The 22,778-nt window shown below is 42.0% G+C and overlaps 1 protein-coding gene across 4 annotated transcripts in view; it reads left to right on the plus strand.

Moving 5' to 3' along the window:
* nhsl1b (NHS-like 1b) overlaps positions 1 to 22,778 on the plus strand; it is an 81,753-nt gene that overhangs the window by 49,403 nt on the left and 9,572 nt on the right. For 2 of the 4 annotated variants that reach the window (XM_008312957.3, XM_008312961.3), the window contains 4 exons: positions 15,468 to 15,620; positions 18,757 to 18,884; positions 19,924 to 20,122; positions 22,516 to 22,647. In XM_008312957.3, coding sequence (XP_008311179.1) covers positions 15,468 to 15,620; positions 18,757 to 18,884; positions 19,924 to 20,122; positions 22,516 to 22,647 — 612 coding nt within the window. Of the gene's footprint in view, positions 1 to 10,733; positions 12,403 to 15,467; positions 15,621 to 18,756; positions 18,885 to 19,923; positions 20,123 to 22,515; positions 22,648 to 22,778 lie in introns of those variants that run through there. The other 2 variants (XM_017033746.2, XM_008312960.3) reach the window with 2 other exon arrangements.

The following is a 22,778-nucleotide window of genomic DNA, read 5'->3' on the forward strand; positions in this document are numbered from 1 at the left end:
GAGTTTCCCCACAGGGGGGTGAATAAAGGACTGGTCTCATCTTAAATCTATCTAAAAGGTCACTGCCACTGTGCCTTTTCAGCCTAAGAATGTTGGGCAACTTCAGCACACATGTACTTACGGCTGCTAACGTTGTTCTCTGTCATTAAAAGTGTGTCATGGACACTATGATCACTGGTTTCTGCTCTACAATTCTTGAGTCTAAAATACTGGTGTTTACTCTGTGTTTGCCTCTTTATAAGGCTCAACGTGCTTACCACTGGACACCACAACTCTGTTTTGTTACAGTAATGTTTGTGGTATTTGTTTTGCCTGTCAAACATGACCCTGTAAAGTCATCACAGCAGTTTGTTGGAAAGAATTACACCCTAGCTGACAAAGTGCCGGAGAGTTATGACACATGTGTCGAGGCTTTCCTCAAGCCGGGCTTTGTCTCTTCTTATTAGGTGATCCATGCCTTCTGTCTTCTGTCTTCTACTGTGTGTGTGCTTTACTAGGCCTCCTGAGTAGCATTCATGCATACGGGGTCTTTGTGACCTCAAAGACCTTTGGCTTTTGGTATATTGGCAGAGGATGAACAAGGCAGGATTTGGATGACCCTCAGAGACCATTCCTGAACACAGTATATGTCATAAAATATCACTTTATCATCAGCGGTTTATCTTTGGTATATCAGTATATCAGTTTGTCTTCTTTGAGGACAGTGGGACACGGTTGAGAAGGTTGGAAACCCCTGGGAATAAGTCACAATAGCTAACAGCTGGAGGTGATGGGCCGGGGCTGCAGAGGAGGCTATCAGAGCTGACAGTATGGGGGTGATGGAGCTGACACTGCCGGGGTTATAAAGGTGACCCACCTTCACCTTTGCCACTAAATGAAGGAGCCATAAGGGAGATAAGACAGAAGGGTCGGGAATGAAAGATTGCTTTTAAAAAAAAAACCTTTGACCTGTTTCTAGATTTCCTGGATTTTTGCCATGTAACTCAAATCAATGACAAAAGTCCTTATTCTGGTTATTTTGTCTGTTTTTAGCTAAAATGGTGTGACAGCCCAAGATATCCCTCAGTGGTGCAGTATTGGTGTGGTTTTCACACAGTCACACACTGTTGATCAGATGTCTCCACCAAAAATCCCAAATGAAATCTGGCAAGTACTTCCTCACCGTTAGTGTTTCCCTCCTCCTGTGTTAATGCTCTCTGTGTCTCTGGTGTGGATTTTGGATTTTTTTAAATTTGAAGCAACAATTCTTCATCCAAAACCCAAGGTTATCACCAGAGTGAGTGCAGTACCATCCTGATTATTTCATTTCCTCCTATTTACTTTTTTACCGGTTTAGAAGTGGAGCAGATGTTCCACTAGACCCCCCGGCCCCCCACATAATCTTCTGGTAGAAGGGCAAGTCTGGTTATCGACCAGGTTGGTGCCAATTGGTCCCCCGGGAGGAGCACCTGATAAAGGCTAGGCCTGAAGAGTAACAAGATGAAGCTTTGGCAAATGAAATGGATTGGTCACATTTATGCAGGGAAGCACTGCTGAAACTCAGTGAGGATAATATCATTCTGAGGCGGTGGTTTGGTTAACTTAGTTATCAGGTCCAGTCGGTGCACCCTAATAGAACAGAATAGAATATTCTTTTTCACTACAAATTATTTGACACATTTTTTCAACCCAATCTTGCGTTCTCTCACACACACAGATGAGTAAAGACAAGCACACACTTACCCCTGGTCGTGCATGAACCCCCCACAGTAGCTGGTTGGATGTGAAACACAATAGGGCGGAGAGTCTGACACACAGCGTAATGAGATGGAGAAAGAAGAGGATTTCATGCACACACACACACTTTTTTTGTGAACCCATGGGGGGTCGTGGCCCAGTAAAGGGTCAGTCAACTGTAAAATTCAGACTTTGTATTTCTTCACAACATCTCTGTCCACCTTAGGCTCTGTCTCTTCCTTCATTGTTATCAGACGGATTCTTGGTTCTGCTGCGTCGGTCCAGTTGAAATCATTCTTGTTCATGCCTTTGTGAACAACAATTAAAGAAAAGAGTTAATTGCACAGTAATGACCATGAATATAACAGAGAGAGTTGGTTCAAGGCCTTAAAGGTAATGGATGGCCTGGAATTGGCTGAACAGGTGATTCTCCGTCAGGCGTGACCAGCAGCTAATGAGTCCAGCTAATGAATCCTTACATACCTTTGGGAGGTAATTAAGTGGTCTGCTGTCTGTGTAATTAGGTCAGAGGTTTGATTCCAGATGATTTCATTTAGCCACAGTTGTTTTTAAATTGTTTTTCTGGCACCAGTTGTCTGAAGCTGTCCAACAAAATAAGACATTTTTGTTATGAATCTTTTCTTTTTTTACTTTAAGGTTTGCTACCTTTTTTATTATTATTATTTTGTGATTCGTGTCATGACTTTAAATAGGGATCTTTTTCCTGTTAAATGATCTAAAGCCAGCTTATTTATCCACGGTGGTGGATGTGTCTGTTTCCCTGATGAATGGTTTTTACAGCTAATGTGGTCAAATTAGTAGAGTGCTACTGAACACAGCTGGGTTTTTATTTAGGTGACCTGTGACAGTGTTTGATTCCAGGAGGGATCAGGTGGAAGAGAACCCCTCCATCACATTTGTGTACAATTAAGTTTCGTTTAATGTCTTAGTAATTGCATCAAGACAAAACCACGGACATGTATGTTCTTATTATCTCAGTGTGTCAGAAGTGACTCAACAGGAGGCTGTGAGGTGGAGCCAGTCCATTTCTGCTGTTAACATAGAGAGACTCCTAGGGGTTACATTTGTGCACTGCACCTCGTGGCAGCCGGTCTCACACAGATATAGATGTGCCTTTGATGACATGGCCATCCTCCAGTGCAGCTTCCCTGCAACAGATGACTGTGTCTGAGAGGAAGCATTTTTTGCAAAGACATTGTGTTTTAATGGTTTAATGTAATTAAAGTCGTTCCTTTAGATGCACGTTACCCAATGTTTACAGTGTAGATCTACAATATGAAAGGAAAAAGTAAAAAACAAAAAAGCTACAGAAAACACACCAGAAGTAGTCAAATATTCTAACTGCTATCGTTGGCCCTGACTCACAAAAATGCCAACAGACTGATTGTTTGAGATATGATCTGTCTTGTTCCCTCTCCAAAATCAGCTTTGGTGGGCATGCCTTTCGTCAGTCAGTTCAACAGTGGACTTGTTGTTAGAAGGACAATTTACTTTAAAGACTTAATTGGGCTGTTGCACAGTAGAAGTGTGTTTAGTCACTAAACAGCTGCAGCCGCCGCGGTCACAGCTCATTTCTCTAATGAGCTCTGCCGTTACAGGCAGGAGTTTTTCCACCTTACGTTGTTTGTGTCTGGTCTTCTGAGGTTTCCTTCGCCCTGGTCAACCCAGCGATCAGTCTGTGCTTCGTCTGGACACCATTGTATTCCACACTTCCAGTGTGTACTGCAAGGAAAACTGCACAACTAGCTTTGTCTTTGAGTTTAAGACTTAAAGAATAGAATAGTAGTAACTGTGTTATTGGTTCATGAGCATGTTGTTTTTATTCTCCCAACTCTGGAACATTTCAATATGTGTTTTTATTTATTGCATATATAAAATAAATAGGAGAGAAGTCGTATTTAAAGATGAAACACTGGTGTTTGAAATGTTTGTAGATTCTTCTAGTTTCCCTTTATTGGCTTACAGTTTCTTACTGTGTTTGATGCCACACAGGAACAAAAAAAAAAAACAGTTCACATTTTATTTAAATCCAATGATTATTAAACAGAAATACAATCATGACAAACTAATAATGGATTTTCGGTAAAATGAACTTCCTTCTGATTTTTCTGACCTCTCATCAATAATGTGATTCCCTCACTCGTCCATCCTGTACCCAGTAGAGTGGCCTTTCTGCTGCTCAGCCACAGGACCCTTCATGTCCCACTCAGCTGGAGTTTCAATTAAGCTGTGAAGAGAAAGAGTAAAGCCTCTGAAAAGCCCTGGGTCCCCCACAGAGGCTGATTAGAAACTGTCAGAGAGAAAGAAGAGTGGAGGAGAGTAAAAATGGTTTTAAGATCCGTTCTTTGGTCTGTCTCATTAATGAGCTTGTCCTCACCATGGAAACGACTCTTTTAAACCCTGCAGGCTGTAACTTGAAGGACAAAAAAAGGAAGACAATTGTTGGTTATCACCACAAGGTGGCATTGTGGAACAGTCCAACAGAGGGACTCGGTGCAGCCTGTCTGGTCTCTGTCCACATTAAAAGTCGATCATTTGTGAATCATTTATATTGAACTGTTTAAGAAATTACTGTAATGGTGAGACTGAATTACCATAACGTGGGATAAAAGCAATTACCAAATAGAATTTGGAGTAAATTCATTACGGCTTGACACTGTGCAGTCATTTGTCTTCTGTCTAAAAACATGCACCAAGTGTCAGGAGGAATTTGATTTGGAATCATGGCAGCCCTGCATTTTGGGAGTATTTGATCAGGGGCTGAGGCTTTTCCCTGGTGGCCCATTAGGAGGGGACACTCACTGCACCCAGGAGGTCTGCTCTTTCTATTACTGCCTCTGTCCATCCATTGGCTCCATTATTGCTCAGATGGGACAGAAGGGAGACAGGGTGGGGGCATTTGCAGGAAGGGCGGGAGGTGCAAGGGGGTTTATTAAAGAAGAAAAGAGGAGGAGAGGGGCTAAGTAGATTTGGGGGTTCTGTTTTTTCCCAGACGACGTCTCAGCGTTGGATTATCATCTGTAAAACTGCAGCTGCATATATGTAGTTGATAGGGCAAAAAAAAAAAACATCTGCCAGTATGGGTTCATACTGAGGAGTGTGTGTTTACGTGTGTGTTTGTGTATTTTTGAGCATTAATCCACGTCCAGAGACATTTCATCCCCTCCTTCTGAACTCTGGGATTACACAGAACCAGATTTAGAGAAAAAAAAAGCAGACCAGTTCAGACTCAGACGCTGTTGTTCTGCAGCTGATTGTGACCTCTGACCTCTGATATTTCATTTCTTTCCATCTACTTTCCACTTTGCTTATACTTTAATATTGTTTCAGTTGAATCTAGTGTTTAAAGAACCGATCGATGTCATGAAGCCTGATGAACTGAACCAAAGGCAACGATGCATTAAACCTGTATCGGTTAATCAAAGTAATCAATACCAAACACCAGATCTCATATTTGATTGTGGCAACACCTCCAGGCTCATTGTCATGCTCATTTCCTACAGTTTTGGTCAGTAGGTGACTGGTTTGGTTCCTGGTCGTTGATTGGTCACTTTGGTATTGCAATCAATCCTCTCCCCAAACGACCTACTAATGCTGCTGATGAGAACTGGGCTGTGAATGTGGGAAATGGGTCGAAGACGACAGAGGTGAAAAGACCAAGTTAAATCTCACGTACACAGTTTGTGTGGCTAATGTTTTTTATTCTACTTTCTAAGGGAATCCTTGAGTCTCTCTCCCTCTCTCTCTCTTTCTCTTTCACACACACATCCACACATGGTTTTCATCGTGGCAGCAGCACAGCCCCAGGTGGCTTGTTGCTTTGTGCCCTTGAGCTTCTGCAGGCACTTAACCTAAATTAGCTCAGTCTGCGGCTGCTCTTCTGTGACAAACCCTGAATATTTTGTCGACATGAGCTGAACACCGGGGTCATGGTGACAATACTGTACACATTAAAACTCACTTGATTTACAATTTTAAAAAAAAGGAAAATTGAGACCTCAGTGAAAGTTGGATTAACAAGGACTTGGTGAAGCACTTGTACAAAACACGTCGTAAAAATAAATGAAGAAACATTCCGGCAGCTACCTACTGATTCCCCACTGCTTGCACATGATTCACATCACACTTTTCATTAACCCAGTCGTGTGGGATTTTATTAGCACACAGTAACACACATTGGACACAGTGGAGCGCTACAAACCTAGTGCTCCGCTGTGTGTCGTATCTGGATACTTGTGTCAGATTTATGGCTTTTCTTTTTATTTGCCGGGAAAGTTAATTAAAATGTTGAATTAGTGGAACAACATGTAGAAGGAGTGACCCACAAACACACACTTCAAGAAGAAGAGACAGCTGTGGTATTGAAATGTAGGCCAGAAAAGACACACAGCAGCGAATACAACGTGTTTGATATACAGGCATCCCTTTATAATGGTGTGTGTAAATGGACGTGTGGCTGATTGGTCGTAGGTGCACAGATGTTAGCTGTTAGTCTATATGTGCCACGGCACACATCGGCCTGCCACCAGCCACTCTGATGCTACAGATATCACATTAGCATGTCAGTAACACACACACACACACTTAAGGCTCTGTGGTTATTGATGGGGCGTATCCTCCGAGACTGAGAAGAGCTGGGAGTCAATAAGAGTGGAGACAGCCAGGCTGAGTAGTAATGGTTCTCAGTGTGGTCTGTGGGCTGCCCGGAGACCGTCTTTATGTTACACCTTGGAAGATGATCTTTTGATAGGATAGCAGACGTCAAAAATGACATCACATCCTTTTGATGAGGCCAAAATGTTTGAAACACAAAATGACATGGAGATATTAAAGATCATATAGTCTATGGAACAACGTCCCACGATAGTCTGTACAACCCAACATGTCTCCAGAAAACATCCAAACTGTTGTCCAGACAACCTGCAAACTATCCAGTTTCCAACGGCCTGTTTCAGTTTCAGTTTATTGTCGTTCCAACTTCAGGGGGGTGACAAGCCACCGGGGTTAGATTTCATTAGATTTAAAGCCCTGTTGCCAGGATGGAAACACATAGTTACTACAAATCCGCCCTGACTTGGACATAAAACGCCTCAAGACTGCAACAAAACTGCCACCTTCACTAAAGGCACCAAAAACTGAGGCATACAAATCAGCCCGCTTGTAAAAGTAACAGAGCTGAACTCCCTGTTCAACAGGCGTGTACTTACTGACAGTGATTTGTCCTTTATTGTGCTGAAGCTAACGTTAGGCTCTAAGGGTTTCCTCGTTGAGGAAGGAGCTTTTTAACGGTTGCACACCTTCCTGTCAGATTTGTCTCCTCCAGCTGTTGTTGCTATTAGTGGACTTGATCTTTGTTTTTGGTCCTTTTTTCTCTCACTGTCATGCTGTGAGACAAAGATGATGTAGCACAAGAGCAGGTCTCAGTGCAGACGAGTCACTGATGCAGCGCTGCCTGTCCACGGTATAACCTTTATCTGTGTTCGCCCTCTTTTTGGGCCTTTCATCCTGGGTTGAATTTCAAAGCAGGTCAGTCAGAGCACCTGGGTCAGACGCCGAGAGAGAGAAAATTAGCCATGACCGCCAAGCCTGCTGGGCCTTTGTGTGTATTTGTGTGTCTGATTTCCTCTGTATATCTCTTTCTATTGAAGGACCGCCTTTATGGATGTTTTCCATTGGCTCTTCATTTATCTTCTACCATCATGTCCTGGACTTTTCTCTTCCAGCTGCCTTTATCTCAGTCTCTGTCTCTTTTCTTTTGTCTTTTGTAAAGCTGATCCACATCACCACTTGACTAAACCGTCCTGCCTTTGAACCACATCAAAGAATTCTCAAAATCATTTTCTTGTCTTTTTTTTCTTTTCGCCTCTTAATGTTGGTGCCTTTGTGTTTAAGTTTTGATCCCATCTCTGTTTTGTTTTTCCTTCTTGTGTCTCAGTCTGTGTTTGCTTACATCAAGTTGTGTGAGAACAGCTACACCGTGTTTGCACAGAAAACACACCACCAAAGAAAAACACCAACCAGTCGCCACATCAAAGCTGGGATATGTACATACAAGTGCATGGAAGACAGAAAACACTCAGATGTTAGTGATGGTGAGGTCCAGGCTCAGGGTCTAGTGTTCAGCCTCAGTTCTTTTTTTCTTTTTCTTTTTTTAAGCGATGACAAAGCAGTACTTTAAATGGAGACACCTTTGCTTTTCACTGAGAAGACACTGTGATTCCCAGTAATTGGGTTGTGGTTTTTCTGTGATCCAGACAGTAGCCTAAAAAAACACAGATAACTTCAAATGTCACCTTCACCATGTGTTTGTTTTTATTGTTTCGCGAATCCTTGCAAAAAGCTAGAGGGATAAATGATGTGCTGATTGTGCTGGTTCTGAACGTAGTCCAACATGAAACAGCTTCAGTTGTTGTGCTGGTTCTGAACGTAGTCCAACAATTAACAACCAACCAGAAAGGAAAATCATTTTTAAGCACTAAAGTTTAGAATATTATTAAAGGTTCTTAACATATAATTATCAGTTGCTCAGAATATTGTTACAGTTACTCTGGAACCTGATCCTCTCCCTAACCTGACATCACCCTGCACGTCAAACTGTGAGTGTGTTATTGTGCTTTGTTCATTATCACTGAGACATGTACAGTACAGTGGTGTCCTCTTACAAAGCTGCTCATGTTGCATTGCATTTGTAACATTATAAGGCACAGAGCAGCAGCAGAGGTGTAGGCTGAAATCAGACAAAGTGACTCTTAGAATGTATGGAAGTCATTTTACAAAATCAATAACAATAATTTTGTCTAAGAAATAGTACATAAAATAAATAATATGAAATTACTTTGAATTAATGGACGGGTGATTTTAACACTAACTAGTGTGTGTGCATACGTTGGCTGTGTGTGTGAGTCTGTCCGTGTGCAGGAATCTCAGTTTTCTTTAAAGAGCAGGTCAGGCGAAAAGAAAAGAACGGGGTGGGGGTGAAAAAAACAACGTGGGTTACCCAGTAACCTCTGACTTCTCAACAGACAGAAGTGCAACGGAAGAAAAGGGAGAGGCGACGTGTGTGTGTGTGTGTGTGTGAGGGGGGGGGGGAAATAAGAAAGGAAAAAGTCGGGCAGATAGTGAGAAACAGAAGGAGAAATGAAAGGGTCGGACAGGAAGTCAAATATGGAGTCAAACTAGGGTCAACCAGCAAGTGCAGAAACTGTGTTTGTGTGTGTGTGTGTGTGTGTGTGTGTGCGCGTGCGCGCGGGAACTTTACACCATGTTAAAGCCATTAGCTGAAGAACAGCACTTATTATCACTACTTGTTTACTCAGCCGATGGCCCCTGTCGCCATGGGCTCAGTGTGTGTGTGTGTGTGTGATTGAGAGTGAGAGTCTGTGTTTATCCAGGAGGTAGTTTGAAGTCTAACTTGTGTTTTACAGCCTGTTTATGAGTGCTGTAGAAACCGTATCACGAGTCGTCATCAACATCAGCGACGTGACACATCATTTTCCCGCCTCCTGTTACACATTTATTAGCTCAGGATGTGACTGTGTTGTCACAATAACTCAGATCTCACAACACTCTCCTAAAGGTCACTCTATGTTTTTTTCTATAACCAATTGTTAGGAATTGATACCATGAAGAGAGTCATCCACTGCCAACTCTGACATGTGTCAGTAGTGTCAGTAGTGAACACTGACACAGATGCTGTACCCTGCTGTTAACCCTGGCAGTTAACTAACTAGTACCGTACACCACAGAACATGGTCCCATGACATGAAGCCCAGGTGATGATCATCTGTGATGATCCTCGCTGCCCCTCCATTTTCCCTGATCATGATTCATGCTTCATTCTACCAACTTGGATCAGAGAGATCATAGATTGTTATTCACCCAACATGCTCAGCTTTCATTCATGGTGATATCAAGATGAAAGCTGTGGGAGCCAGTGCATGGTTTCCAGCAGACTATAAATTATGGATCTTCATTCACAGAAAAAAAGAAGAGGGAGATGAAAGTGGTCGATGTACAGTACGTCATCGTCCAAGTCCAACAGTAGATCATATCAAACATTTTGCTGTTTAAACTTTGATTTGTTTAATATCTTAACACCCCAGTACCACACTGTTTTTCCAATCATTATTTTCCTGCATCTCTTTATTCTTTTTTTTTAAAATTATATACTTAGTTACCCAGGAAAATGGAGAAGGCGGGGTTAAAGCCAGAGAGCAAAAAAATCAATACAGACCTGATTACACACATGTCTAGATGAAAGGTGCGAGAAGATAAAAAAGAATTCAAGATTGAAGGAGCAGGAAGAACGAAGGAGTGAGATTTGACATTAATGGTTCAGGGAGAGTTGAGGAGGATTTAGTCGATGCACTTGGCTTCCTCTTTAAGTCCAATTAGGAAAATAAAAGCTGAGGTGTGTCACATGAACGGCAACGATAAGTGTTTGTAGATAGTCGGTCATTTCACTGTGAGGTGTCGGTCATCCGTCTCCCTCCAAAAGACTTTGAAATATGATTTATCTGCCCCAGTTTTTTCTCCCTCCTCCTCTTCTTGTCATCACCTCTGCTGATTGTCTGAAGAACAGATAATTGAATTTCCTGCCGTAGGCCCTGCTGCACATGAACAAATGAACAAATGTTTGCATGAAGTTAATAATTGCATGTTCTCATCTTCAGTTTACGCTCGCAATTATCTGAAGAATACGTTTAGTCTCTGTCCCGTGGCGTTATTTCTTACTGTTTCAGCTGCTGCCTTGTTTAACTGTGTGTAATGGCAGATAATAAGGCCTTTCACCGCCACCGTAATCATCCTGGCTGTATTCCAGAAATAATAAAAATCTTCCCATGACTGCCAAACATCAACATCCACTGTGGCTGCATGCTGGCCGTACATGCTCCCTGAACTGTAAGCAGATGTGTATTTAACATTGTTATGGTGGGGGTTCACTGGTGGGAGTGGGGGGGGCAGTTCTGTTTTTCAGTGAAGGGGTAAAAGGATGCAAAGATGTACGACCAAATGCCCTCTGATAGTCCTAATCCTGGGAGGTGGCCTAGATATGGAGACCTCCGTCTGCAGATTAAGTTGTTGATCTGCTTGTCATACTGTGACGTGTGTGTGTGTGTGTGTACTGGTACACGTTCAGTTTGGTTGCATAGATTTTTCTCAGATATTGACTGAGTTGTCCTACTGTGTGTGAGGACAGCCAGGGTAATGATGTGCTCATAATATTATTATAAGAGCTGTGCAACATGATAAAATGTCAGGTTTCCTCTATTAATAGATCATTGAGTTTAAGGATTACTAACCTTGAATTGTGTTGATAATAATGATGAATGTTGATGAATGTCGTTCAGAACAACAAGTGCAGAGCAGTTATTGTTACTGAACAGAATCACAGAAGCACTTATGAGAGTTGAGAACAATTCAGACGTTCTAGAAACAAGGTCTAGGGCAGAGGAAGGGAGGGAGGTCGGGGGAAATCCTTTTTTTTGTACCACAAATTCAAGGATCATTTGCAAACCTATTCAAGCTGTCACTGTGGCTCCCACACATCCACCCTCTGCCTCCAAATCCTCCACCGCTGGGGCTGAAAAGAAATACGGCCGCAAAAGGAGGGGCCGCCCTGCACTAACATGTGTGTGTGTGTGTGTGTGTTTGATAGATTGTGAGTGAGCTGGACAATAAGGGGATTGTAGGTTATCTATATTCATGTGGCACAGATTCACGGGCCATGTCTTACAATTATACAAAGAATTAAAGAAATAACTGGCTCAGTTTACTGTTTCCAGTCAAAGGTATATGATGTCGCCTTAAACAACACTGTTTAATGTAGGTTTGAATTCACAGTTCTGTGCATGTGTGTCATGTACTGTGCACAGGAATCATTCCTGTTAGAGATGCACACTGTGTACAACTAAAGATGGCATCCTGCTGAGAATATCAAGTGAAAAAAACGTAATGTTTTAACTAATGATATATAATGTTATTAATGTTAGCATTTAAACCTGAATAAAAACATGCAAAAAAGTGGACATCATATACAAAAGTATTTTACAAAAATATATACTGGCCCAGTAGAACTGACTTGATGAGACACTTGTAATGAATTATTGAATGAAGGTATTTTTTTTTAAATGAATTACAAATTCAAAATTTAAATGTCATATATGTTCTGACATCCTGCTGTGTGAAAAAGAAGGGAGAGAGAGAGAGAGGGAGAGAGAGATGAGAAATAAAGGCCGAGGCAGCCAACAACTCCTTGGTAACCAGAGCCCAGAGGAACAGAGGGGCTGGTCCTCCACCCCTCCCTCTGAGTGTGTGTGTGTGTCTGAGGACTGACTGTACTGGAGGGAGGAGTGTGGCTGCCGGTGAAGGTGCTGATGGGGGTGGCAGACCGTGGGTGTGTGTTTAGAGAGACAGATCGGAGTAGAAACTCACTGTGAGTGTGCCTTACGCTCACTCACACACAGACACACACAGAGTTGAGACCCGTAGTAAGAAATGTAAGTCAGGAGGGTCCGACTCCATCGCTCCGTCATCCCGCTTCACTGTTCTGACTCGCTGGGACTGGAGTTTTTTTAAAGGCTAGTTTTGGAACACAGTCAGAAGGAATAATGGTGTTTATTGGGACTTCGTTGAAATCTGTGATTAAATACTTCAAAAGAAAGGGTAAGATTTTTTTATTCTGTTTTTATGTCTTGTGTTTTTATTTTCATCAAAACAACAACTTGTTTTAATGTAGTGGCTTTTTTAACTTTCCCATTTTTGTTCAGTTCCTGGTTTAAAATATTTAAAATAAAAATTTCCGTAACAGATTCAACTTTAACTACATCGACACCTGAACCTTAACACCTGCTGTTTATTCACAAAATAACTTTATTTCAACAATTGATTTCCTGCCTCTGCTGCTGCTCCTACTGAGTCCAAACACTACGGTTCGTTGCACATGGTTACCTGGTAACCAGTGGACCGAAACCTCAGTGATCTGATACTCATCAGCGCTAAATGACCCCAAAGCATTTAGGCAGGTGACAGCTGTAGACCAGTGAGATCACAACTGTTCTCTCTGCTGAAGACTGTGATGATGTTTGTGTCTTTGGCTGTTTTCACTACGAGGAAGTCTGGTCACAGGTGTATTTAAAGACCGTGTGTGTGTTTGTGTGTGAAAGAGCTGAAGTCGAGGCTGAGGTCTTGTTGCTAATCATTAGCTCAGGATTGTTGGACTTCACATCTCGCTATCTCGCACATGTCTACACTTTGCTCCTGAGCCATAACCTTGGCACCTGATTGATATACAGTGGTTTTACACACAGGGAATTCCTCACTTATATTATCGTCTGGAGAGTCTCTTCTGGTTCATTAGGTCCAAGTCATGATGAGATCACAAGGCACTTATGGTTATGGTTATGGATTTGCAGGGTAATTGGGACAAATGACCATTTGACAACAGTCAAATCAAGCCGTTTATAAAAGCTTATACGGAAGCTCAATCATCCAAACAATATTTTTATACCACATGTTATATTTGTAACTGTAGGTAATCTTATTGAAGCAGTTTGATTTTGTGAACCACAGGTCATTATGTGAGGGCGTGTTGACCCCGCTGACACACACACAACGTTGTGTTGTGCATGAAAGGTAATCGATACCTGTGATCAGGGACCCAGTTCAGGATTAACAAGTTCTGTCAATACAATTTGATCACTCCTATTGACCATGACAGCTCATACTCTGTGTGTGTGTGTGTGTGTGTGTGTGTGTGTGTGTGTGTGTGGTGAACTGCTGTATTTTGCCCTCCTGCACTGTGTCCAGCAGTTTTTTTTTCTTCTTTCAGAAGCCTTGTTGTCCACAGCCTGTGTTTGTTAAAGACCACTGGGAGAGCTGATGTCAGTGGACACAGGGATTAGTGGACCTCTGAAAGACATTCGCGCCACAGTCCTGTGTGTGAGAGTGTGTTTTGAGAGGCTGGGGGGGGCATTGTGGCACTGAAAGGCCTGATGTGGAGACCGATGCAGAAGGACAATACCGGCTTTGTGTCCAGAGTCCCCATGTCCTTGGTCTGCCTGTAGCCTGAGTGAGGTCTATTCAAGCCGCAGTATTAAAGGGTGGGTGGGGGAGGGCTACCTGAGTGCTGAGTGCAGGAAAACTTAGGACATTTACATATCCACTGCAACTTTGTACAGCAGCACCAAATGAGGAAACATGGGATTATTAGTAGCTGAAGAAGATTTCAGAAAGCCAGCGTTGGCAGTTGCAGCTGCAGGCAAATACCCTTCAGGTGCAACTTGAAAGTTTGATCTTATCTCTTTGTTTACCTCCAAGCACCTCCTTCTCATTTACGTATATGGTTTTTAAAGGTGTTTACAGCAGATCATGTAAATGTATTGATATTGTTTTATTACAGCTCATTATTATTAATATTATTATTAGTATGTATCATGCAGTCCTTCTCTTTAGTCTGGCGACACCATGCACACGTTGGCAGAAGTGCCCTTGTGTTGTATTGCTGTTGGGGGGACGGCCTATTGATTGTATCATCATAGCCTCAAGCTGAACATCTTGTTTATCTGTTTCTTGTGAATATCTGGTATTTGCACACTTACATGACTGAGCATGCAACATATATAATATATAAACCTAAATACCAGACTTTGTTGGTGCAAGAAAACCAACACTGTTGGTGTTCTGTAGAGGGAACATAAATAAACACAATGAGAATTCTCTGCTGGAAGAGTAATGAAGGGCTGCCTGTTCCTCGAGCTGTAGAGACAGACATTAAGTTGCTATTATTATTTACCAGCAGGAGGACACGGTGCACTGCAGTGCTCCCTATAAATCCATCTTTAAAACTATGTTTAGCTTTTATTAGGATGTTGGCCTTTTAGGGTCACCAGTAATGGTTGGTCAGAAGCTGATAAAAAAGGCAGTCAGAAGTCCTCAGAGTTTCACAGCAGTTAGACCGTCTCACACTTTCTTCATTGACTCATTGGTAGGCCCCGCCCTGTACCTTTACCTCCTCAAGTCTTCTGTTCACCCCCCACACATGCAATGACCCTGCATCTACAATGTACCTCATTAGCACCTGTGAAAACCTCCTCAAAACCAAAACACTCCCCGCTCCTTTTATGACCCCTCCCCTTCCTGCTGGCCCCAACAGACTTCCTCCTCTGTCCCAGTCAGATGGACATGTTGTTTTGGTCAGGAGAAGAAGCACAGAAAGCCAGCCAACTGAACAAAAGCTGGCTTTATAAATGGAAGTAGTGCTGCATCCACGATCACCAACTTTAGAGTGGATTCGTTCACTTGGTAAGACAGAGAACTGTAAAAGTGGTTCATGCTTTTTGTGGTTGTAGCAAAGGTTAGTCAGAATTTTCAAACCTTTTTTTGTAATATTACTGTGTGTAAGCGTGAATGTTTATCTGTTTATAATATATGGAAGGAGACTATATTGGTTTTTCGACATGATTGCAGTCGTGTCTTTAGCCGTTGCTACTAGCATTTTCCCTCTCTCAGAGGTGTGTGGCCCACTACTTGAGCAATGTCTCGGATAAGTGTCACCCCACTGGTGTGGGAACTGACGCCTTGGTGCAGAGCACTTTGCCATCCTTCCTCTTCCTGCTCTTGTACAAATATAAACAAACACTATTTAACTAGCTGGTTGGGCTTTCTAATCCTGTCGTTCCCTGTTGCAGCTGTACAGAACTTTAAAGTGTACCTTCTGTGTGTCTCCCCAGCTGTGTCCAACCTTGATGAGGAGAGCAAGTGGACGGTTCATTACACCGCCCCATGGCACCAGCAGGAAAATGTCTTCCTACCAGGCAGCAGACCGCCCTGTGTAGAAGACCTCCACCGCCAGGCCAAAGTTAACCTCAAGACCACTCTGCGAGGTGAGTCTTTTTTTACTACCAGCCACAAAACAAAAAGACAGACAGAGGTACGATGTCTAACATCTACTCTTCATTCTGGATCTGTAGACTGTTTTGGACATCTACTTATATTAATGTAGTATTACTTAATAAGTATTAAGTTGATTGTGTTAGAATTAGTACATTTTCCTGAGACAAATTACAGTCACATCATTATTGTAACAGTCAAACCAGTCTGATTCTGTAGGTATCACAGTTACAGCTAAAGTTAGCTGTTGTGTGAGTGTTAGCAGTTAGCAAGTTAACTGCCAGGAAACAATTAATCACAACATTCCAAAATTTCACATTTGTCATACATCATAAATGTTTCACTGCTGCTTTTCTTACTTCCTGGTCATTAGTCAGACAGTCATGTAGTAATTCAGTTCAGTGAGTGTCTCATTTATTGTATACATGTAGTAAAGTGACTCACCTTGATCATGTTAGTCCAACATTAGGAAATTCAATTTAGTAGTAATAAAGTTGGGCTCGGCAGCCGAAACTCAGAGGATTTTTCTTGGCTCCACAACTAGCTGTAGCCCTAGAAATAAATCTGGTAGTGTAGGTAGAGGCATCGCACAACAGAGGGTGTCAGTATATTTCTGGAATGTTGTAACAACAAATTTTATTACACAATAGAAGAAAAAGACTCCAGTCTGCTGTTGTTGTCAACATCAACATGTCTGTTTTCCTACTCTGTGTTTAGTCAACAACACAGCGGTGTGAGGTCATCGTCTTCCTGTCTGTTTTAATTGAAAATAATTCAAGCAGTTTTTCGTCAGAAAAGAATCCTGAGCTGGTGTTTTTACCAGGGTAGAAGGGTGTGTGTCTGCATATTCCTGAGCACTTGTGTGTTGTGTTACAGTAAAAGGCGTGTTCACAGGGGTGGCCTTGTGTGTCAACAGATAAAGATAGTGAGATAAAGGCACACTGAGAAACAGACAGACAGGGAGGAGGAGGAGGAGGAGGAGGCTGTAAGCTGATGCGTTCGGTGTGTAGGCTCAGAGTCACCTGTTTTAATCAGACACACAGACGCCCACACAGCAGCTTTTTGTCTACGTCTCTACCTCACGGCTGTCACTGATTGCTCATTACATCCTGAAAATTTCATGCTGAGGACACAAACGCAGAAACACCACCTGCGGGGGTGGGAACAATCCCGTCCCCTTCACCACCAGTATCCTGACACCACTACCACCACCCAGGCCCAGGGGTCCTAACTGAAAACTAACAGGTGTTTAATGGAGGCACCTGTCCTGTTAGCCTTGTTATATGTCAACTTTGTCAAAATTCTGACTTCACTACAGGAAGTTAGGAAACAAGAAAACACTCCTTGTTATCAGTCATTTTCAGATAAATATTTCCAGTGCCAATACCTGGATCTTAAATAGTTTATTTTACTTGTAATAGTTTATTACATAAATTATGCTCTCATTTCCGTAGAAAAAAAACAGCTTCCAGTCTGACTACAAAAAGGTGAACACGTGTGTTTTTCTTTTCCTCTGCAAAACAAAAGTTCAACATCCAGTCACATGGTAGGGTACATGATGTATTTGTTCTTTTTGGAACCCTCTCCTGGGTTCACACTGTTAAAGCCTCTCTGGGGGGTAGTTTGAAAAAAAAACACAGTTTGAATTTCAACACACCTCAGTGTACACAAAAATTGGAGAAATATTAACTTCAATCGTTTTCTGAGAAGCATGTGTTTAATCAGTGACCATTACCCATCAGCAGGGAACCACTATTTAAACATGGTGTGGTTTTCAGCCCTGTAAACGTAGTGTAGATGGGATGTAGGACAACAAGGCAATTACTGCCAGAAAGACCTAGAATTCTACTCCAATAATAAACACTTGACTGACTGTATTTTTTTGGTTGCAATAGGGTACTGAATTCTGCACAAAGCCAGTGAGAGTTAGCAATTATCATTTGAACACGCTTGTGTCTTTTACCCCTCCTTCAGTTCTGCCTAGTAACAAGCAGCTCTGAGCCTATCACAGCTATTTCTTTTTTTTTAAATCAACAATTCCCTAATTGTACTTCTGCCTGTCATCATCCTCATTACCATCATGCTTTCTAAAAACCCTTCTTCCACACGACCGCCCCATCATCTTATGACGACTGTGGCTGTGTTTGTGAAGCCTGTTAGGATCCATTAACTGTCAGTGTCGTACAGTACACACTCCAGTCTGGGGGTCCGTAGAGATGGGCTGTAATTAGCAGCAGTGAAGGATGGGATCAAAAACATTTTTTCAAGTGACAGAAATAAATGATGAGAGGCTTTGATGGTGCAACATGCAGTGAATAAAAAATGATGTATGATAAGAGTCAGGCCAGGTGATTCTAACAACACAGCCTCACAGTCGGACACTGAAACCTGAAAATAAAGATTTATTTGCTTTAGCAGTTGATATTAGAAGGTTGAGGAAAAAAAAGGGTGGGGCAATTGTCTTCAACATCATGGGGCCAATGGTGGAGAAGCGTATAGTTTTGCCATCTGTGTGTGACAGACTGAAACTGATCCCCCCTCCTCTGGTTGCACATGCTCACACACACACACACACATGCATGTTCATTTATAAACTGTCACACATGCACGGAGACAAACATCGCAGCCTCGGCGGCAGGTGTTGACGGGAAAAGCGTGAACAGAACTTGGCAGCGGCTAACACACACACTTCGCTGACAGAGGATTCGCACACACACTGAAACACACACAGCCAACTGTATACTGTGTTACAGTAATGGAGTGTTACGCAGCTGTGCCTTATAAATATTTCACACATCATTTGTACTGGGATTTTATTGGGCTTCATTTTGAATATTAAATGTGTTTGTTATCGTGTGTTAGTACTGCACTCACTTCAAGTGCAGGATTCTGTGGTTTTATACTCATTTGTTCTTGCTTGTTTCCTGCCAACTAATGGGCTCCATTTGTTGATTTTCGGATTCTAATGCTACAAATAACCAACATGTAAACTACATCTGGAGTGTGGCCTACAAACAGGAGGGAAACTGTCACATCAGGACAGCTGAACCCACGTTGATGCAGTTGTCACTACAGATTTGGTCTTGTAAAAAACGTAGCTACATGAGTCTCTAAAATCTCTCTCTGCAGAATGTGACAAGTTGAGAAAGGATGGTTTCCGCAGCTCTCAGTACTACTCCCAGGGTCCCACCTTCTCCGACCCACTTCAGTCCACCAGCAGCCTGCAGGACGAAGAGGACGATGAACATGACAAAAAGGTATCTATTTATATATACAAACCCTCTTCAAATTTTTTCCCCCCGAACAAGTTAAAATGAACATCGAGGTGCAGGTTTGAGGCCATGCCTGCTTTGTTAGACTCAGCATAACCAGTGTTTGTCTGCCCTCCGGTGGATAGAAATGGTAGTGGAAGATTTTTTTCATTTTTTACTTTTCTCTTCAGTCGGTTTTTTAGACAACATTAAAAGGAGATACCCAGAGTTGAACTTTGACAAAAGTTGCCTCTGATTTATTTACCCATCTGTCCATGCCTGGTCTGTATGGGACCACTGATATCACTGAGATCACTGACATCTCCTGTGTCCAGTCCAAAGGTTGGTTGTCAGCATAAAGTTTAAATAGAAATCTATTGCAGTTGTTTGGAAATGGAAACAAACAGAACAAAACTAAAATAATGATGTTTCTCTCACAATCTGTGGAAACTGGTAATCCAGATAAAGACTGATGTGTTTGGCTGATGACGTGACAATTATTTTTGCTGCTGAAATATCCCAAAACTTCAAACGTTTTGGGATATTTCAGCAGCAAAAATAATTGTGTGAAGAAATGATGCAACAGTTTTCCAGCTGTTTCGATGACAGTTTGCTGTCACTGGCCATCGTAAACCTGCGGGCTGCACAGAAATGTGTTGTGTTTCTGCTCTGCAGTAATTACTGTAAACATGTGAGACACTCCATGCATCAGTGATTGTTTCTGCCTCTGCTGCTGTTTACTCTACTGTTGATTCCTGTTTGTGGCATGGAGATATTTTTTTTATTTATTATTGTTTTTTTTTATTGACTAAAGGTCACAAGAGTTTATATAAAGAAGTCTATTTTTGTGTCCTCCTATATCTGGACCAAGTTCTGCAGTGCGTTATCTCCCTTACCTTCTGTCAAACTGTTCCAATATTTGACTTTATCTCTTGTTTTTAACATTCTTGTTGTATTATTTACCTTCAATCTGAGTTCCGCTCATGTTCTTTTCCAGCCTTGTGTTTCATGTCTCTGCTACACCTTCTCTTATCGTCTTGTACAGTCCACTGCATCATCCGGAGAGGATGACAAATCCCAGCTCTCCATGAGGCCTCAGACCCCACAGGGAGAAGTAAGGGAGGGGTCTGAGCTTGACGGACAGGTCACATGGAGGAAGGCCACACCCCTCCCCACGCCGGAGGAGAAGATGAGACAGGCAGCTAAGGCCGTTCCGACAGACATAGTTGCCATCAATGTCACAGGTACAGAGCGTCTCCTGACCACTGCAGTCGTTGTGTCATGGCGTCCGTTTGAGTAGAAATCAGTCTTGATTAGTGTTGGTAGTGAGAAATACATCCTGGTGTTTTTCTTGTCATCAGTTAGAAACGTTGAAACCCTGAGTTTGATCTGGCTTCATCTGTGTTATCTGTCTCACCCCTTAGCATCAGTCATGCAGTTTGTTTTGTTTTTTCTAAGGAATGTTCTGGTACATTTTTGTTGTTGGTCTCACTTCTCTATGATCATGATGACTCCACACATCCAGTCCTAGATGGTGACAACAGTTCTAGGACAGGACAGCAAAATGGGTTGAAGAAATTGGATTTCATGAGCAACAGTTTGGGAAAAGGGGGAGCACAGAGTTCATAGGTCAGAGTCATAAACCAAGGATTGAAAATAAGGATTAAAAAAGCTTCATGAGCAACATACACACTTCCATAGGGCCAACACACACACACACATAATTGTGCAGTAGTACACACTTCCATAGGGCTAACACACACACACACACACACATAATTGTGCAGTAAATCTCTGAGTGAGACACCAAAAGGTCACGAGGCCAACCAACAGAATGATCAGACTGTTCCTTCAAAGAAATCTCTCTGCTTGAGTGGATCATAGATGTGTTAATAACAGAAGTCACTCATCCACAGAGCATAGAAGTGTGTGTGTCAGTCATGGACGTCTGCCTCCACCCACTGTGTATTTCCTTAGACTCTAATGAAGGGGTCGGGAACCTTTTCAGCAGAGAGAGCCAAAAAAGTCACCTATTTTAAAATGGATTTCTGTGAGATATAATTTATTTTAACTCTGAATACAACTGAATGTATGCATTTTTAAACCAGACCAATAATTTTAGAGTATAATAAGTTTCTGAAGTATTAATTTTTTTTATTATTAATAACGTTGTTATACTATCCATACATAAAATACCATTAATGCGACTTCTGGTGCTGCATGGTTTTGATGCGATTGGCTCCAGGGCAAAAAACTTAATTGTGGATTTAAATGTGTAACAGAGTTATAAATATACGGTTCCACTTGCCATACAACAGAGTTTAATACACATCACGTAACATCACCTTAATTTATCGTACGGTCATTAAATGCAACACCCCTGCTGATCAGGGTCGTGAACCCCGGGGAGCAACAGTCGAGCTCTGCTGATCATGTGGTAGGTGCGTATGTTCGGACCTCCGTCATTAATTAATTAGATTATATTAATTTGATCATTAACGGTACTGTTATTTACTTTAAATTTTTAAAGAGTCAGACCTCTGTGTGTGTTGCTCCAAAACGGACTGACTTTGTTTTCAGTTTTTATGCCAGAATTAAAAGATGACGTACCAGACGTACCAAGATGACGATTTTACCGCAGTTATAATTAACACTACGCAAAGAGAGTACGCTGCCGCGGCAAATACACGGAGATGGTTTTTTTAAAATTATTTTAACAATATGACTTCTGTAACGTTATAATTGAATATCAGCGATATTATTTATTGTATTAAAAAGTACCAGCTAAGATTCATCAGAGAGCCATATGTAGTTATCAAAAGAACCACATCTGGCTCGCGAGCCATAGGTTCCCCACCCCTGCCTTAGCTTCTGACCTTAACCTCATCGTGTGTGTGTGTGTGAGTAAAGCCTATTCATGGCTCAGGGCTTCTCACTCACTGTGATATCACAAGGGCTGTGCAGAATGTGCCAGAATCACAATTCCCTCAGAAAATTCCAAACTATATTGAAAAGGCTGCTGTGTGTGTGTGTTTGTACGTTTTTTGTTTTTTTCCCATCCCCATCTAAGAATAACCTTTGCATGTTTTCCACACACTCATGTACAGTGTTGTTATACATAGTAAAATGGGCAGGAATTTGAACCATCAGCCACTAAAGTCCCCATAACACACTAGGAAGTAATTAACAACTAGGATGTTAAATCACAATAGTCAGAAACTCTACTCTCTAAACAACCTGGTACACTTTCCAACAAATACAATGTTATATGTTTAATGTTATTAGTAAAAATTCTTAACTATCCTTTATGTGAGTGGGTAAGTAAAGTCAGCAAATGACCAAATATTAGTTTTTAGTTCTTGTATTTGTAGAAAGTGTGCTGGGTTTTCTGGAAGTCAGGTTTGTACTTTGAGTTCAAATCATCTTAAATTGGTCTGTATCTACCAGACACATCAGTAAAGACTGGGACCTGGCCCTTTAAGAATTCCTGCCCTGGTAACACTGCATGCTTTAATAAATAATAATAATAATAATAATACACAACCCTCTGCATGTTGTTGAGTTTGTTCCCACTGGCTAACCGAGTGCTGTCTGCCTGTGTGTCCGCCTGCCTTGCTCTCGCCCTCCCGGCCACCAGGGGCAGTGTTTGACCGACAGGCCAGCATCCGGCGCTCCCTCATTAACACTGACACCGTGTCCCGTCGGCCCAAGAAGGTCAAACGCAGAAAGACTATATCAGGGCTGCCTGACAACTTCAACCTGGAGCTAGGTATGGATCACTGTAGGGCTGTTGGAGGCCCCCTACTGTCCATCCACCTGTACCAACACCCTAAACATCACTCCTTGTTTCATGCCACACGTGTGTATGTTGACATGACAGTTAGCTCACAGCAGCAGCAT

This window comes from Cynoglossus semilaevis, chromosome 7, assembly GCF_000523025.1.
Source record: "Cynoglossus semilaevis isolate Cse_v1.0 chromosome 7, Cse_v1.0, whole genome shotgun sequence".
Lineage (NCBI taxonomy): Eukaryota > Metazoa > Chordata > Actinopteri > Pleuronectiformes > Cynoglossidae > Cynoglossus > Cynoglossus semilaevis.